Below are 18,970 nucleotides of genomic sequence, written 5' to 3'. Positions count from 1 at the left end.
CCTGGGAAGGAAGGGGGTGCTGACTCTGGAGATATCCTGAGCCTCTGCCCTGGGGGGGCATGCATATGAGTGGCAGGTGGTCACAGCGCAAGGCTGCTCCTGGATGTGCTCAGGGGAACTGCTTGGCCAGAGGATGTGTGCAATCCAGGAGCTCAGCAGAAAGCCGAGTCTGGAATGATTTGTGTCAGAAGTAATCTCTGCCAGTTCCTACCGGGGAGCTGGAGTTTGATGTGCAGACCATTCCCCTTAGATTCACCTGGAACGACAGCCCAGCAGCCAATGCCTGGAGAGCTGTGTTGAGAATGATTCTGAGTCTAGTTTCTGCTTCGTGGGCAAGAGGGTCTGGGGACTCAGGTCCATTCTCAAGATTGGGAGGGGCTACAGTAGCTTGTGCGACAGAAAACTACCGTTTCCTCTGGATCTCACTATGTTCTTGGGTACATGGTGACAGTTGCCAGAAAGTGCTCACGGACTGGGGACTGGAGACTCTAGAATTCCTAAAAACATAGATCTGCACCACAAGACTCTCCCCACTGAAAAGGTCAGCAGAGCTCCCATTGGGAACTGTTTCCTTTCATCATCCTTGTTTACATTATTAAAAAGAATTACTCTTATAGCACGTGATTTTAACCTCAAGAGAACTCTTTTTTACAAAACCTGTTTTAATGCTGTTGGCATTGAAACCAATAACCACATGAGGAACGCAGAAGAACATGGAGGACGTCTATGTTTCTTGGACTATTTACCAGGCCTGATAAAGGCAGTTTGTGGAGATAAAGAAATTCCTCTTTGAGTTGGCTACTAGGAGAGTGTGAACTGGGTTGCTTCTGACGGCTTTGAGAGACCTGCCGCTATGTGCGGCTGTCTTTCTAGAGCAGTGCTTCTCAACCTTCCTAATGCTGCGACCCTTTAATACAGTTCTTCTTCTTGTGCTGACCCCCAACCATACAATTATTTTCATTGCTAGTTCTTAACTGTAATTTTGCTACTGTTATGAATCACAGTGTAAATATCTGATGTGCAGGATATCTGATATTCGACCCCTATGAAAGGGTCTTTGGAACCCCAAAGGGGTCATGACCCACAGGTTGAGAATCACTGTTCTGGACTCTGCCAGGACCAGGTAAGTTCAATGCTGCACCTCCCTACTTCTTGCTGCACACCCTGCTCCCTGCTCCCTGCTGGTTGTTTGGTCTGTCTTATAATGAATCTATTGAGGGTATGTTTTTTGTTGGTTTGTTTTTTTGTGTTTTTTTTTTTTTTTTTTTTTTTTTTTTGTGTGTGTGTGTGTGTGTGTGTGTGTGTGTGTGTGTGTGTGTGTGTGTGAGATGGCGGGGGGAGTACTAAATTCTTGTAAGAAATTTTCAGGAAAGTGGGCATGGTGCTACACATTTGTCATCTCAGTACTTGGGGAGACCAAGGCAGAAAAATCTTAAATTGGATGTCAGCCTGGGCTGCATAGTGGCAGCTTGTCTTTAAAAAGAAAAAAAAAAAAAGCAATATAAAAACACTAACAAAAACAAAAATTAAGAAATGACAAAGGGTAAATAATGAAGACCGGGCAGAGCCAATGAAGTAGTCACAGTGCTGTATGTGGCCTCATCAGAGGTCCTTGGCTGGTTCCATCATCTCCCACAAGTACAACTGCCTATCATTGGTAGGTAGACATCTCCTAAGGGTGCATGTCTCTTCCCACCCCCTGCTCCACTATCCCCTTTCCTCCTATGAGTCTCTGTCCACAGCTGGAACCTTGTCCACAGCTGGAACCTTCGGTACCCTCCTGTAGGGCTAAGAGCCTCAGCCAGGCAGATTCCTACCTTGATGTGACCCCCAAAGGTATCGAAGTCAAAGAAGTCACAGATGTGGCTGCTGTAGGGGTAGCACTGGTCCTCCATCTCACCCATCACCACAATGTTCCGAGTCAGGAGCCCGACCTCAGCCCGCATGTCCACGCCATCAATCTCCTCCCCAATATGTAGGTACTGTGGCTTCCCTAGGGCACAAGAGGGGCGAGGAAGCAGAATGGCAGGTGTAGCATGCCCACCATGCTCCCATCCTGTACTCCCAAAGCTGTAGCTTGCTCTTCACCAGGCCCTCACTCATGGCGGGCCCCAAGGTCCTTGTTCCCATGATACAGAAGAACAAAGCTCAGGTAGGTATAGTCACATGCCCAGGAGTGGAGCTACAGTTCATAGCTACCTACTCATGCTTAGGTCTTAAGACCATCACAGATGTGGCTACTTGTCCGGTAATATTTACTCTTCTTCTGATTTTCAGAGCTAGACTCTGCCGTGGTTCATCTGACACAGGGCTTCCCCGGGGAGCTCTGCTCCCTCACCTCCCTACAGTGAGGTGTGGCCATAGGATCTAGGTAAAAGTGCCAGGTATAGCCTTGAGTTGCCTCTCGATCTCTAGCCTGGTGGGTCAACCTCACCCAGCAGAGGAAAGTCATGGCCTAGAGATGGCAGGATGGCAGAGCAGAGAGAGAGAGAGAGAGAGAGAGAGAGAGAGAGAGAGAGAGAGAGAGAGAGAGAGAGAGAGAGAGACCCAGTCTCCTCAGCGTTTCCACTGTATCTCTCCTCCAGCTGCAATTCTTAGGATAAAACAAACCTTTCCCGTTCAGATCACCACTTCAGAGCAGGGCAAACCCATGCTCTGCTCTCAACAGCCTTATGGAAGGTACATCCACAGCTTGGTGCTTGAGAAAGAGCAGGCTTTTGTTCCTGTGTCCAGAGCCGTGGGCTTGCACACATGCCCCTGTGGCACCACGTGGAGCCGAGGGGAAGAACTTGCACCCTACTCTGTGCTGACTTCATCCCGCAGAGGAGGCACTCTCCTGGCCCACGATGCTAGCCATGAACTGGGGCACGTTCAGAGGCGTTGGCTCCAGCTGGCAGTCCTTTCCAGTTCAGCCATCTCATCCTTCATCTGCATTTCTTATGCTTTCTACCCTCAAGCTTCCCCAGGCCCTGCCATCCTTGAGAAAAATCTAACAAACCAAACACCCTCCCACACTTTCTCCAGTCTCAGTCCTGTGTGGTCTGAATCCTTGACCCTGTGTTCTGTCCATTCTATCCCTCACCCGCTTTCTAGCCAAATTCTTGTAGTGTTACCCTCCGATCCCCTCTCCCTCCATCTGTGCAGAAAACACAGCTTAAGACAGGCTCCTCACTGAAATGGCTGACAGGGCTTGTAGATATTTTCTGTTTCACTTGAGGGTGCAATTACAAAGAGCACCACTCTCCCATGTGGACTTCCAGCCCAAACCACACCACCTACACCCCTTGGCTTTCACTCCGACCTTGACTTGATCAAGGAGGCCCTTGCCTTGGCCCTGAGATACCACGAGTGTCCATGTGTGAAGGCCACGGTTAAAATTAGCCATACCCACCACAGTGGCCTTCCTCAGCTTTCGCATCCACAGGAAGAGCTGACCTCTGCCCTCCCCTTCACTTGGCACACATCCTGGGAGCTAGCAGAATTGTCAAGGCAGCCTATGGTTTTAGAATTCTGCCGACTCAGTGAGACAGTGGTTTCTTTGAAGCAATAGGACATTGGTGTATGCCGAAGCTGAGAAAACAGCTCCAGGCAAGGGAATGGCATGTGTTTTCTATTGCATCTGTGACAAATTACCACAGGTTTATTTTGTATGGTCCCGGAGGTTAGATGTCCGAAATTAATTTCCTGGGGCCAGTCAAGGTGTTGGAAGGGCTGCTTTCTTAAGGTGCCACACAGTGGGATCAGGATCTACCCCTGGTGCATGAGCTGGCTTTCTGGAGCCCATTTCCTACGGTGGGACGCCTTGCTCAGCCTTGAGGCAGGGGGGAGGGGCTTGGTCCTGCCTCAACTGAATGTATCAGGCTTTGCTGCCTCCCCACAGGAGGCCTTAACCTTCTGGAGGAGGGGATGGAGGGTGGGTGGGTGGGGGAGGCTGGGGAGAGAGCAGGAGAAGGGATGAGAGGGGGATCTGTGGTTAGTATGTAAAATGAATAAAAAATTTTTCTTAAATAAATAAAAAAAGAAGGTGCCACATAGAAACTGTTCCGGGCCTTTTTCAGATTCCAGTGGTCACCTTTACTCCTGGGTTTGTGACCCCCCCCCCCCATCTTCTATCGCTCCATCTGCTTCTGACTTTCCAGTGCTTTCTCCTCTCTAATCTTCCTTAATCCCTCTCATTTGATAACCTTTGTAATTACGTCGGCCCCACCCACATAACCCAGGACACTCGCCCACTTCCAGAACTTTAATCTAGTCAGAATCGTAAGTCCTTTCTGCCACGTGAGGCAACAGTCACAGGAACCAAGGGTCACAACATAGATTCGGCCTACCACAGAGTCCTTAAGAGTCCCAGGCAGAGAGTCAGTCAACTTTCTGTTACTATAATCAATACCAGGGATGAATCAATTTAGAACGCAGAAAGGTTTATCTCAGTTCATAGCTTCGTAGATTTCAAGTCATGACCTGTGGGCTGTGTTGCTTGGGCCCGTGATGACACAAACTATCCAGTTACTTTGTGGTCAGTAATAAAACAGAGAAAGGGGGAGACCAGTCACCCGTAGCCTTCCTCTGGAACATATCCCTAATGAACTTAAGCCTTCCATTAGGTTTTACCACCTTCCAACTGTTCCACACAGAGTCTGACATCACTAGAGGAGATAATTGGAAACAAGTTCACTACAGACTGCTGGGCCTCTTCCTCCCTTGAACCCACCATGGCTTTTGGTTTGGGTCACGGGCCACGTGTCTTTACTGCCTTAAGGTCCTCTGGACATTTATGTAGAAGCCTCTGCTTCTATCCCTGGTTGATCTCCCTGCCTGTAGGTTCTGAGGCCTTCACAAACCAGCTAGTCACAGGGCCTTCCCAGGTGTAAAGGGCAAAGTCTGTCTCTGAGAGTGGTGTGCATGGCTTCTGAGGGACACTGGCTTCAGAAAGCCAGGCGGAGGAAACATGGAACCTGCGTGGTGGCTGAAAAGGAAAGAGGCATTCTAGAAGATGGCGCAGGACGTCTCTAAGTGTGGTGCGGTGACAGAGAGCTTTCTGCCGCCCTTAAGGTAGCCTTTCGAGCTCCTCGTGAAGATCTGGAAGTTAGACATTGGTGAGCCTGGAGCAGGATGTGGGGGATAAGACTGTCAGGGTACAATAGGGAGGCTGTTTCTCTTTACCACTGGATGGTGGTTCTGGGGGCTGAAGGAGTGCTGTGAGCCTGGGCCTTCTCCAGCACAGCCACTGCTGTGTGACGACTTTCTCCCGTGACTTGAGGATGATGCTTCATGAAGGGTGAGAGGTCCCTCTTTCTAGAACTTGTTTATTTCCCACATACCCTCGACTCTGACCTCCAGGGCTGTGCAAGTCCCTGTATCTCTGTGTCCTTTTTTACGATGCACACTCCTGCGGCATCTCTTCAAGGACTGAACAGCCACCCTCCCACTGCTGTTCCTTCCATTCCAGCTCATGCTGTCCTAGGTCACAGGGCCTTGAGCCCCTCCCAGAGTGCCCTGTCGGTCCACGCTAGCTAGACCTTTCCCAGAGGGGAGAGGTCTGTCCAACTGGCCTCCATCCTATCTTCTGCCCCTCACATGTGTTAGACCTGCATGGTAGTCTGCAGACCTTGCACAGTCCTCACATGCATCTTGCTGGGGGACCAATTACGTGTCTACTTCTGTCTAGACACATCTTCCTTCTCTCTTTCCTTTGTCAGCGGAGAACCTCTGCTCTTCTGTCTGCTCTCCCAAGCCACCTCAGCTCAATATGCAGAGAACTGGACCTTCTTACACAGGTAGGTATCTGTCTCCAAGAGCATCTGGGACCCTGGTCTTCTAGGTCTCAGGCCTCCAGCCATGCTGGACCCAGAGCTAACCTTCCCTAGCAGACACCCCAAAGGACAGTGTTACTGACAATGCCCAGGGAAACTGTCAATGGATTTCTCAACCAAGCAAGACAATTTGGGGTTTGTGTGAGGGGTTTAGTAGAAGAATTGACTGCCACTGCCTTTGAAAGGGTCAAGGCAGGTGATGGGCATTCCATGGGGTCCTGAGAGGTACAGCAGAGAGCTGGCTTCCCAGAGGGCTAGACTTGTTTTGGGAATAGATGGCACTGTGAGTCACACTAGCCCTGCCCCATCTAATGGTCCAAGCTGGATGGAGCAGAAACCCTGGCTCCTGGCAGGCACATCACCTTCATCCCCACACATCTTCTTTAGTTCCCACCATGCTGGCTGGTCTTGCCTCCTGAGGGCCTTTGCTCTCTGATTCTTGGAGTTCCCATCCACCTGGCTGCCTCTATCCAAGACAGTTGTTTTCCACATGGCTCTGAGCCAGGCTGGGTGACTCAGTTTACAGAAGAGTCCTGGAGCCTGTGGTTTAAACTCCCTGAACCTTGGACCCTTCATCTATAAAGCAGAGATAAAAATAGCTCACATCCCCCAAAGTAGCTAGATCATTAAGTTAGTTAATCCACAGAATGTGCTCCAACAGCCCTGGACACATGGTTGGAGGCCAGTGTGACAGAAATGACGCGGCAGTTGTCAGGGCTATTGTCTCCAGAGCTCCACCAGGGACAGGAACTGACGAACAGCTGGTTTCAGAGCTTCCTTTGTTCCACGGAGGAAGGGAGGCATGAACACCTCAGGTAGATAGAAGGCTTGTGTTTATCAGACTCCCACGGACTAAGGAAATGCAGGTCCTTCTGAACACGGCAGGAATTTGGCAGTCACAGCCGCCTCCCTCCCCTGCAGCGAGGCTCCTTATCAGAACCTTTACCACGTTGCTGCTGTCCACAGTGAGGTCACTTATCTCTCCTTGTTACTTTCACAGGCCACTCCCAACCGCAATCCCAGGGAAGCGGTGTGTCTGACTCCTTTCATCCCTTCCTGATGTGGGGTTCTCCCACCTCTCTCCACTTCCCCTCCTTCTCACAGCATTCACACGTGCAAGCTGACCAGGTCAGAATTGTCCCAAATGATCTAAAAGAGCCTTGGGCACACTAGGAAAGAGGGAGGGGACCTGGGGCAATGAAGGGCTCTAAACATTGGTATTTTCCTGTGTTTATCCACAGGCACCCTAATACCATACTCTGCAAACCTCCACAGGACAAGCACAGAAGCAGATACCACAAGCACAAGAGGAGAATGAACACCTTCTCTAGGGGACAGACACCAAGGTACTTGTAGGCTAGGCCCAATAGAACCCAGAGAGTCGGGGGAAGTGGACGGTCCTTCTCATACTCAAGCTGAGAGTTTGAAAGATTCTGACTTGCTTAGTCTACACCAGCGCCACCCACAAGGACAGCCTGTAACAATGGATTCCATGTGGCTTCCATACTTAGAAATCTGTCTACTGGAAGGAACGGGGTGAAACTTTATTTAACTTCAATTTAATGGAAGTAGCCACCTGTGGCTGGTGGTGGCCACATTGGAAATCGTGGAATTAGACATTTGATTTTTACAACCTAAGTCTCCTCTTCAGCTTCACACTTAAAACAAGAACCCCCAGAAGCTGAGGGTCTCACAAAGAAGGGACAGGTGAACCTGTAAAGTTCTGGAATGTTGTGGGAAATGGCACTCATTCTGGGTGGGAGGAGTTAAAGGTGTGGAGGTGTTTATAAGGCACAGTGGGAAGGTGACATTGAAAAGGGGGGACAAGAAAACCAAGGGGGAGAGTTCAACTGATATGGCCACATCAGAGGTGCTGGGAATCACACTACAGTTGGCAGAATTTTGAAAAATATTTTTTAGACGATTCATATATTTGTCACCCCCATATGTTTCTCATCAGCAAACCTTTAAAATGCAAAGAGAGTTGTTTTCTGGAATTAGGAGGAAGGAGGGTCCAGGAAGAATGTGTCCCTCTCTACAGCAGACGGAGGAGGAGGAGGGTCCAGGAAGAATGTGTCCCTCTCTACAGCAGACGGAGGAGGTGACCCTAGCAGAACGCAGCAGGTGGGGGAAGAACTCAGGTGCAGATGGGGGGTGGGCAGGGGGAGTTGGCACTCTGTGTTAGTGGGGGATGGAGAGCAGGGAAGGGGAACAATGGGTGCCTCCTCAGGAAAGACATCCGGACAGACATGCATGCATACTCATCCCCACCTGGGGCTTTTGTGACACTACTTACCAAAAGGAAGGAGCTGTTTCCATGAGGACACAAAGCTTCCGAGCAGAGTGGATGGTCCACTCCTAATAGGCAGTGGGAGGCTGGGTGTGAGGCTGAAGCAGAATCCTTCAGTGCCAAAGCAAGGACTGGGAGGAACCGTGAAGGAAGTCTAGCATTGTCTCCACTCATACTTCCACCCTTTGGAACTTGGTCCCCCAAGAGGCCCCCTGACACTCTTGGTCTAGCCTGAGCACATTCGTGAATTGTTGGTTGGGTCAGTAACATGCTGTCAGGAATAGTAGACCTTAGCATGGACCCCCATGTGTGAGTCTGTCATCTCATGGGTCCTTCAATCTCAGGGTTACTTTGGAATCCACAGCTGCCCTGTTGGGACCTGTTCAAAGTGAGATCTCCTCTATGGCCCTTAGGATGCTCTTTTTTGGAGTTCAGGTGAGGTCTAGGCTGCTCAGACCTAGGGGAGCTCCTACTTCTACTTTCAGCAAGGGCTGGAAGTCAGGCTTCCTCCATCCTGGATAGCTAGATGCTACCTGGAGCCACAAGAAGTGACATCAGCTCAAATGATCAGCCAAGCGGGCACCTGACATTTCAGGATGCTGTCATTCGCTGTCCCATTAGTGATCTTCACCTAAGTGTCCTATAGATGCAGACGTGGGAAGTTCTTCCCTGCTAGGGGACACCCAGCAGACTCATGGACATCAGTGGCTTGCTGTGCACTCAAGCAAAGCTCCTGGTTGTGCAGCTTCCTCTCCCCTCTGCAATCCTAGGGGCTCTCATGGTCTCCCCTGGAGCCTCCCTGTCCTCCTCATGGCTGGAGCACCCCTGCTCAGGCGGTGTGCTCACATGACTTCCTTTCTAACAATACTTCTCTTTCTTAGCCACCTTGCCATCGTCTCCCAGCTCCCTGCTTAATCTTGAATTACTCAGGGCAAGCGCCGTGCCTACTCCAGCTGAGCTGAATCCCTTCTCCCTGTGCCCAGCTTCTCCCGCATCCTTCTTTTGTAATTATTATGCCTGGAGTCTTATTTTTAAGACTCTCTGATGGATGCCATTCTCCTGGCTGGGATGCAGCTTCCCCGGGGGCAGAGAATGGTGCCCATCTTGCTCACCATGGCACCCAAAAGGCTGATGCAACTGCCTGGCAGATGTTACATGCTCAGGAGCTGCTGGGTAAGTGGATGATAAAATGCCCCATTCTTCTTTCTGTCCCCACAAAGGTAGACCCTAGGGTGCCTGCCCATCCTCAGGGGAGGAAGGCGCACTATCATCCACAGATGTGACCCCCACACCTGGAGCCATGGAGATCTCCAGAAGATGACTGCAGGCTGCCCCAGACTTGAAAAATCATGATGGCAGCAGTTGTTTTCTCCTCCACAACGCCATGGACCTGCAGGTCCCGAACGGCAGAGTTGGCGAACTGAAGCACACAAGGTCTGACCATTTCTAATAAGTCATACCCGTTCCATCCTTCCCATACTGAGGATCAGCTACTAAATCATTGCAGTTGTGGCTCAGCGGTCAAAGCACTTGCTGCACAAGTGTGCAGACTCAGTTCAGTTCCTGAACCTGTGTAAGTGCTGGTTGGGGGCAGCAGCTCACCTACAATTCCAGGGCTCGGAAGGTGGAGACTGGAGGTCCCTGGAAAAGCTAGCTGGTCAGACTGGCTGTGTCAGCAAGCTCTAGGTTCCACTGAGAGACCACCTCAGTCAATAAGCAGGAGAATGATAGAGGCTGACTCCCAGTATGAACTTTGGGCCACCACACACATAGATGCACATCCCCCCACCTGTGCCCAAACACATGTGAACATCCATATACATATGCACACTAAACACACATACGCAGAAGAAGAAGAATTATTGTAGCTGGTGTTAATAGTCATTGAAACAAATTAGGCGTAGTAGCATGGGCCTTTGATCCTAGCACTTGGGAGATGGAGGCAGGATTGTGAGTTGGGGCCATTCTGGGCCATATTAGTGAGTGGGGAAACAGCTAATAACTAGTTGCCTGATTCCAGAGTCTGTATTTTTTTTGCCTCTGCCAAACAAGACAAAGCCAAAAATGCCTTTTGCGAAATGTGTTCACAGAATATGCCCAACATCTCACCCCTTTCTAATATTAGGAGTTAAACCGCCAACGCCCCCACCCAAAGCACGTTTGTGTAGTGTCAAGTTCATGTGGCCGGGCTGTGTCCTGTGGATGATGACTGTGAGGCAAACTCCTCAAGCTTAGGGCTAAGAGAAGGGTGGCCCTATAGGTCTGTCGCCTTTTTCCTGAATGCAGATAATTTCTCTGCTCTGGCTGCCAGAAAACTTGAGATAACCTGTATGGCTTATGTCAGCCATTTCTGCCTACCTGTTTCTTTTACTTTTGTTACTTAGACTTTTATCACCCAGATTTTTTTTCCACTTCATTTCTTTCTTTTGGGTATCAGATTGATGTGGACTTACTTAGAAGGTGCCCCCAAGCCTTTCTTGAAGAATGTGAAGAATGCAGTGGTTCAAACCTTATCATTTGAACAGGAGATCTCTTACCTTGCAAACTTCTCTATCTACACTTGACCTGTTCACTGCTACCTCCTTCTCTTTCTCTAGTCATACCCTCAAATTAGCATCTCACTAAAAAGGTGTGCTTTGCAGGCTCTAGTCCTAGAATTGGTGCCTTGGGCTTCCGGCTGTGTGCTGTCTCAGGCACCCAACACAAACGAGCCCATTTTCCCCCAAGAACAAACTCAGGAGATGGAACTCCATCCCAACTTCTCACTTTTACTAAAGTGAGGCCAAAAAAGATTGTTTTGAGTTTCAGTTTCTGAAGCCTTATTTCTAAAATACTAGACATTTGAAATATACTGGATATGCCTTCTCAGTGCTCAATTTTCTCATCAGGATTGAGATTATTTCCCCAGGAAATTGCATGTGATAGTCTGAACATGCAGTATTGAGTTCCTTCCCTTTTAACAGGTCACTTTGGTTTTCCTTTAAGAAATGATTCTTTGGGCTGGAGAGATGGCTCAGAGGTTAAGAGCACTGGCTGCTCTTCCAGAGGTCCTGAGTTCAATTCCCAGCAACCACATGATGGCTCACAACCATCTTTAATGGGATCTGGTGCCCTCTTCTGGCATGCACGTGTACATGCAGGTATAACACTGTATATCTAATAAATAAAAATAATCTTGAAAGAAAGAAAGAAAGAAAGAAAGAGAAGGAAGGAAAGAAAGAAAGGATTCTTTATGGACTTGAGGCAGTCTAAGGATTACTGGTGAAGGTCCTGACCTCTCCAAGAGGTCACCAGCCCAGTCAGATGCCCTCTCCCTCGACAGTGGCTGTGTGGCATGCTGTCCCAGGGACTCAGCATGCTTCCTAAAGACAGTGATACCTAAAGATGTTGCCCACTGCCTCCTGCTGCCCAGGCCCTCAAAGATGCCCTGCTCTGAGTCCTTTGCAGCTTAGTTCTTTAGTATCTATTTTTTTTCCTCTGATGTGAACAGCCTGTCAGTCAGTTTCTTTCTTGTTTCAGAGAGTCAAATTGGATTCTGTTGCTTACAACGCAAAGATATACATACATATTTTCCAGGATCAACTGACCAACATTATATTTAAGGTCTTGGTGGTGGTTCGAATAGGAATGGCCCCCATAGGCACATATATTTGAATGCTTGGTCATTAGGGAGTGACACTATTTGAGAAGGAATAGGAGGTGTGGCCTTGTTTGAGGAAATGTATCAGTGAGGGTGGGCTTTGGGATGTCAATGCTTGAGCCAGGCCCAGTGTCTTTTTCTCTTCCTGCTGCCTGCCAACCCGGATGTAGAGCTCTCAGCTACCTTCCCAGCACCATGTCTGCCTGTGTGTTGTCATGCTTCCAACCAAAATGATAATGGCCTAAACCTCTGACCTGTAAGCAAGCCTCCAATTAAATACTTTCCTTTATAAGAGTTGTCATGGTCGTGTGTCTCTTCACAGCAATAGAACACTGACTAAGACAGTCTCTTTTGCTAACAATCTATAACTCTGATAGTATCATAAAACATAAAACATAGGGCACGTAAGTTAAGATTCAGGAGAAGAAAAAAAGGAAACTTGAAAGCGTTGGAAAGAGGGTATTTAAAGTATTGAGGTAGGCTAAATTATTTTCAAGCGAATGTTCATTCTATTGTTTCGACCTCCGTGAGAAAAGTAGGCTCTTCTGGCCATTCATGTTGAGCTTGACCATGGGCTGTGCTGTGTACTGACCTGTGCTTTGGACAACAGACTGTCATCAGAGCACGCCAGTTTTGTTTGATTTTTCTGAGTTCATTTTGTTTTCTTTTGTTTTGAAATAAGGTTATTATATAACCTTAACGCTCAGGTTTGCCTGGAATTCTCTATACAACCCAGGCTGGCCTCAAATTCCGTCCCTGTTCTCCCAAGTTCTAGAATCCTAGACATAGGCTAGTATGCCCAGTGTGAGTCAGTTCTAAACCCAGGCCCTAGAAGTTCTCCATTCTCCCACCACACTCAACCTCTGCCATGAGAAGAATGTGTCTCGGGAAGAATAAGAATAGTATGGAGCCAACCTGAGCCCAGCTTCCATCCTGGAGCTAGAAAAACTTAAGGCTAGAGCTAGGATAGTGTCTCCCAAAGGTCCATGAGTTAAAGAAAGCTTTGCCATGGGCCTGGGATGCTATGAGGGCTAGCCTAATGGGAAGAAGTTAGATCACTGGTTGCACGACTTTGAAGGGAATCCTGGGACTCCAACATCTTCCTCTTTCTTTGCTTCCTGGAGGCCATGAGATAAGCAACTCCCTCCACCAGTTGCTTGCCCTGAACAACAGGGCTAACAAACCATGAGCCAAAATAGCCATTTCTTCTTAAGGGAATTTATTTCAGGTATCAGTTAGGCTGCCTGGACAACGTGTAGATGCATCAGAACGGAACAAATGCTTGCAGTGAGAGTCTCATCATTTTCTCTGTTACGAGGCATTCTGAGACTAGCTCACAGATACAGATCTCCCTTTCACTCGAAGTCTACCAGTGTCCAGATTCATGCAGCCTGGGCAGAAGGGAGGTGCCTACCTGCCACTCTGACCTGCGTAGAGGCACATGCTTTGCAGCTGAGCACTTGGAACTCTTCTGCCTGGTACATGGAGTAGTCCGTGCTGGCGACGACCAGGGTGTCTCCAGGCCTCCAGGATTGCACATTGTCCACCAGGCTCAGGATGGTGCTGTTTACGTTGGTGTCGATGCTGACCGTGAGCTTGGGCCTCACTGTAACCCAAAACAGGAAGGATTGAGATACAGCCCTTTGCCCTCAGCAAACATGTGGCTGCCCACCTCTTCCCCTCCCCTCTGGAGATCGGTAAATGCCAGGTGTGCCCTTCCAAAACCCAAATCACCAGGCTCGCTCCATTGCAGTCTCAGTACTTACAGGTTTTTGAAGTCAACAAAAACCCAACCAAAAAGGACCCATTCATTAGCTCTGGGCAGAGGAATTTTCCACTGACTTCTGAGCTGGTGTTCAATGCCCTGCCTCACCACACCCACTTTGCCCAAGATGTAAAACAAATATAGACCTTCTCCACTGTTATTTACAGTAGCTGTAAGCCCCCCGCCCCACTCCCAGTACATCCCTAATGACTGCTTTCTGGAGATGCTGATTCCAGAACAAACCAGCCATTTCCAGTCCTTTCTAAGGAGGACTGCCTGGGGAACTGGATTTGAAATAAATAACAGCACCAGAAGAAGCAGAAAGTCTGTGTCAGCCCTGTCCATCAACACTGCATTCCTGGATCATGCCCACCCCTTCTAGAAAGGCTTATGACAGGGCAGAGTGTTGCTGTCTGCTTCCAACTCCAGGGACTGTCTTGCTGCTTCTGCATTTGTACCTAGACCACTCAGTGACACTTCGATACGCAACATGCTGACCCAGCCATCCTATTTCACAGTACATAGCACCCAGGTCAGAGATCGGAGCACAGTTGCATTTCTAACCCAACAAGGAGCCAGGATATCTGCTTGCTTACCAGATTTTCCACATAGGAATCGCACTCGGTAGCTGCGGCAGGCTCGGCCCCGATTGTAGCAAGCAAACCTGTAATCTTGGCCATTTTTGTAGACAACCTCAGTGCTGAGGGCAACTCCATCCATTGTTGTGGCCTGAGAATGGAATGGAAATTACAGAGTCAGGGTACGTTTTTATGAAGAGGGAAAGCGCTGATTAATGTCCACAATTTATATTTACGAGACTAAAATTCTCCTCACTGCAAAACTATTTACAACAGCCCAGGACTATTATCTCAGTTGTCTATTTGAGTTTTGTCATAAGAAAGCAGTGTTAAGTCTTGGAATGGAGGTGGAGTGGCCTGATTTCGGGGAGAGAGTCAGCTGAGTTTGTGATCTAGCAGCAGGAACACCTTGCCTGCATGCACCTCACAGTACTTATTGCTCATCATTGTGTGCACATTTATAAAGCATCCACCACACACAGGCTCTCTTAAAACCCTAAGAGATGGCCCTTCTTATGACCATCCTGCCACCATGAGTCCATGAAAGGAGCTGGTTCAACCCATAGGTGCCCAGAAGGCCTTTTATATTCCATCAGGAGTTTCAAGTCTCTGTACCCAGGTTCAACCCTCAAAGGCTGAGATTTGATGGGTTGAGGTTGTGGCCTGGGCATCAGGACTTTAAAAGCTGCCCAGGTGATTCTAACAGGTAGGAAAGTTTGGAATCCAGTCTCTCAGCTAAAGAGCGAAATGTTTGTGGGTATCCATTGCATCCTCATGGTGGAATTATGAAGTGGTGGTTGGTTCTAGAGATAAGGAAAAACGGTGCTCGAAAAAAGATGAGCACCAGAAGAGCCAGTAAGTGGCAGAGTGGAAAATGAAGCCCCAATTCATTTATCGTCAAAGTTGCTCCCATTTCAGCTTTTAGCTGTGCCCAGCCTAATGGCCTCTGTTCAAATGTCCTGCCCCAGCCCCCACTGCATCCTTGAAAGTGAGATTGAAGTTGAGTGGGGATGCCAAGCAAGAAGCTACAAGGGCAGGACACGGTTTAGGAACAGGCTCAAAGGAGGGTGGTTTCTGCCAGCTGGGGCTCATCCCAAAGCCAGGGTGTGTCCCTCTGCAGACTATGACTGTCATTCAAAGACATGCAATTTAGAATAGCACTGTGGCCATCTTTGGCACAGAAACCATGGAGACAGGGAGACAGGCTTGGATCAGGAAGGAAAGTGTCACCAATGAGAGGGAGACACACACACACACACACACACACACACAGAGAGAGAGAGAGAGAGAGAGAGAGAGAGAGAGAGAGAGAGAGAGAGAGAGAGAGAGAGAGAGAGAGGCAGGTGGCGGCGGGGAGCACTAGACTTTTTAGGAAAGGTTATTTGGACCTAATGAAGTCAGCTTTGTCTTTGGCTTGAAAGGAGGTCTCCCAGACATGCATGCCAAAATTCAATTCAAATCCAGCTTTTTCCAAGTCACATTCACAGCCATAATTTCCATCATCTCTGCTGCAGCTGAGACCAGGTTGTGAACTTGTCCCTAAGGGAACCTACTAATGCCCAAAGGAGTCATCACTAAGTTCCAGTCATCAACTGTCAAGCCCTGCTCCTCCGATCTCAGAACCCCACAGAGCCAGCTCCATCTTCAGCAGGAGCCCTGTCACATTGACAACAGCAATGGGCCTTGGATCATTACCCATTAGAACTGGATATTCATCATGGGACAAAACCCGGTAATGATTTCAAACGAACTGCTTAATTACAGTGCTTTCTCTTTTAATGACCCCAATCTTAGATAAGAAGAGTTAAAAAAAAATCTATCATTGCTAAGTGGCAGGCATCTTTAAAGAAACATTATTACTAGCCGTGCTTGCAGATAATAAAATGCGTAGTAATAAATTATCATGGTTAACAGTAAATTAAAATAATTTTGAGCAGACCAGGGTGTCACTTGCCTGTAATCCCTGCACTCAGGAAGCAGAAGCAGGTGTGTCTCTGTGCTGCTCTGGGCTACACAGTGAGATCAAGGTGAGAGCCTGTCTCAAACCCCTCCCTCAAGTTTTTGAATAAACTTTGTAGAGGGCATTCAGACACTCATGTCTGGCATCAGTAAGTTCATGGAACCAGGTCGTGAGGGGACATTTATGACCCCTAGTTTTGCACTGAGCCATGAAGTCAAATCATTTGATGGACATCTACAGCCAGACTGTGCACGCAGAACGAGGGCATGGGGTGCAAAAGGACACTCACTCTGAGGGTGGTCCAAATACAGAGTCCACCCTGAGGAGACTCACCACCCAAAACCTTGCACTGTGGGTTCTTCACTGGAGACAGCCCACAGCTGTCACTGATGTGGAGGGGTACCTTTTCAGCTAAGTCAGACCTTTCTGGCTTCCAGAAGTACTTTTCTGGTCACCATCTCTGTGCCAGCTACTGTGGGGTTGACAATGACAGTCCCATTGCTGCCTTTTACTTCCCCGTGGCCTTCTCCAGTGCTCTGGAGGCCACAGATGTCTGTCCCACCCTGTCCCCAGAGAACCCGATCACTTCCATGTGGAACAGGTACCCCAGAGCCTATGTCAGATGCAGTCCTGGGCAGTGGGGGTGGTACAGCCATTGAGAGGCTTCATGAGAGCCCTGAGATCTGAGGAAGTGAGAGGCAATGGGCAGCTACAGGGGCAAAGACGGGCATATGCGAGGATCTTTTGTTTCAATGTGTGCCCAGTGTGGCGGTCACCTCCTCCTCCAGGTAGAACAGACTCTGGGCGGAGACCCTGTGAAGACTCTGAATGCTGACTTCCATATACCTTAGTAGGGAGCAGGGCTGAGGGAATGGGCTACACTTCAAATCCTATCTTCCCACTGTGTACTCAAGGGCCCAAAGGACATCAACAGACATGAGCTGGGTGGGCCAAGCAGGCCCATGCAGCGGGAACTCTCTCAGCCATGGCTGAAGAAGCAGAGTAACAACAGAGATAAGGAACTCAGAGGCAGGAGCTGGAGTCTTAGCTTTGGACAGACAGGAACCTTTGTCTCTGAGGTGGGACTGGTATAATCAATCTGCTTCAGAGGAGGAGACAGACATTCATACCACCTGAGTGATAAGAAAAAGCTGTGGCCCACAGAGCCCTCTTCAAAGCAAAGCCTAGTGGACTCCCTGGCTGTGAGGTTGGTACCTGTATGTCAATAGGTCGAGTGCAGATTTTTCCTGGGTAAGCTGCTCGGAGATCTGAAATTTTGTCTCCACCTTTGCTCTGAGACACCTTATCGTGGTTGAACCACTCTGTCCATTCCACATCTAGGCAGAAAGCAGAAACAAGGTCAGACAGGAAAGCGCTCTTATTGACTGTTTCGTTTTGTAAAGGCAATATAGGTTCCTTGTTCTTACAAAAGCAATGAGTAAGATGTAGAGAAACAAAAACCCATCCATAAACCTGCCCCCAAAGCCCATCACTACCATGGCTGCTTCCCGAAAGCTTCTACGGTCAACACCATGATCTGGCACATGAAAAACTAAAAGCCACAAGCCCCTGTGGAGGAGCAACACAGACAGATCTTAACCAGTGGTGAAAGCTTGCTGACAACTCAACCAATGTGACTTGACTAATTAAGGACAACTTCAGTTGGGATTTCTTAGTTGATGCTTAGTAATGTGTCCCTACTGGTATAAGAGAAGTCCTTCCTATCCCTAGCCTGGGCAGCCACCATTAGGTTTTACCAGCCTGTCTCAAACACCTCACCTTGAACCCATTCGCTGGTTGAAGAAACATTGAAATGTTCACCATGCTCCGTCTGGAACAGCTTGAAAACCCGGGCGGCAGCAGAGCCTCTGTGACCTGTCAGAGTAGACCAGACACTTGAGTGAGTAGGTACTCCATGACGATGCCGACCTTACAGCAGAGATGAGGCCCTCACACCCATAAATCTTTGTTTTTAATATGTGTTTTGTTTTGAGATTGGACCTCAGGTAGCCCAGGCTAGCCTTGAGTTATGTAGTCAAGGATAACTTTGAATTAATCTTCTTGCCTCCACTTCTTAATTCTAGAGATTTCATCCAGTGTGCATTACCAAGTCCAGTTCACAGTGGATTTTTGTTTTTCACTCATGGCTCTTGAACCATCTCAAGGAATTTTACCCCCTAATCAGATTATTCTTGCCATTTGGAAAGAGATTACATCCATTTTCTTTTTCTTTTGTGTGTTTCAGCTTTGAAAGTTCAATTGCAGCCTTCTGACAAATGGAGAATTGAGAGAGCCTGTTACTTCTCATGATCTGAGTCTGCCTTGGGATTAGAACTGGCGGCTCTCACCCCAACAACGTGTGGCAGAGAGGCTACGCTGTATGATAAAGACCCCCTCCAGGGCTGCGGATGGAGCTCAGATGATGGATGCTTGCCTAGCACACATAAAGCCCTCGATTTATGCCCAGCACCACATAAGCTAGTCATGGGGATGTAGACCTGTAATCTCAACACTCAGGAGGTAGAGGCAGGAGGATCAGAAGTTTGAGGTCATTCTCTGCTATATACTGAAATTGAGGCCATGTAGGCTATACGAGACCCTGCCTTCAAACAAATGAACAAACAGCAACAAAACCTTTCTATGACATCTGGTCCATAGTGTTCCTCTGGAGGCCTCCTCCCAGCTCTTAGCTTTTCTGTGTCAGGGAATACTTCTTTGGAGATGTTAAAATTCTAGGGAGAGATCTACTTTGCTCCACCATGGACCTTTGCCACTGCCTCATAGTGTCGTGGCTGAAGAGCCCAGACTCTCAGCTGGGGCCTTGCCGGTGGGCAGCTTTGTTCTAAGAGCAGCCAGTCACTCACAACCCACAGCCTCTGGTCAGGCAGACACTGGAGGGGACCAGGCCTCTCACCAACCATTCA

At 48.6% G+C, this 18,970-nt stretch overlaps 1 protein-coding gene and 1 long non-coding RNA gene across 10 annotated transcripts in view; one reads left to right on the top strand and one right to left on the bottom strand.

Annotated features, from left to right (window-relative positions):
• The window catches only part of Cemip (cell migration inducing hyaluronidase 1), a 160,898-nt gene that overhangs the window by 40,363 nt on the left and 101,565 nt on the right, over positions 1 to 18,970 (bottom strand). For all 9 annotated transcript variants that reach the window (XM_052762101.1, XM_052762108.1, XM_052762104.1 and 6 more), the window contains 5 exons: positions 17,826 to 17,921; positions 17,262 to 17,383; positions 14,105 to 14,237; positions 13,158 to 13,349; positions 1,818 to 1,993 (listed from right to left, as the gene is read on the bottom strand). In XM_052762101.1, coding sequence (XP_052618061.1) covers positions 1,818 to 1,993; positions 13,158 to 13,349; positions 14,105 to 14,237; positions 17,262 to 17,383; positions 17,826 to 17,921 — 719 coding nt within the window. The remainder of the gene's footprint in view (positions 1 to 1,817; positions 1,994 to 13,157; positions 13,350 to 14,104; positions 14,238 to 17,261; positions 17,384 to 17,825; positions 17,922 to 18,970) is intronic.
• LOC128125105 (uncharacterized) lies at positions 2,000 to 18,967 on the top strand. Its single transcript, XR_008223099.1, has 3 exons — positions 2,000 to 9,537; positions 15,601 to 15,818; positions 18,292 to 18,967. It is a non-coding gene; the product is annotated as an uncharacterized LOC128125105 (long non-coding RNA).

Source organism: Peromyscus californicus, unplaced genomic scaffold (assembly GCF_007827085.1).
Source record: "Peromyscus californicus insignis strain IS unplaced genomic scaffold, ASM782708v3 Scaffold_4__1_contigs__length_199733344, whole genome shotgun sequence".
In the NCBI taxonomy this organism is placed as follows: Eukaryota; Metazoa; Chordata; class Mammalia; order Rodentia; family Cricetidae; genus Peromyscus; species Peromyscus californicus.
The sequence above is the reverse complement of the archived record's forward strand: the minus strand, read 5'-3'. Positions and strand labels throughout refer to the sequence as shown.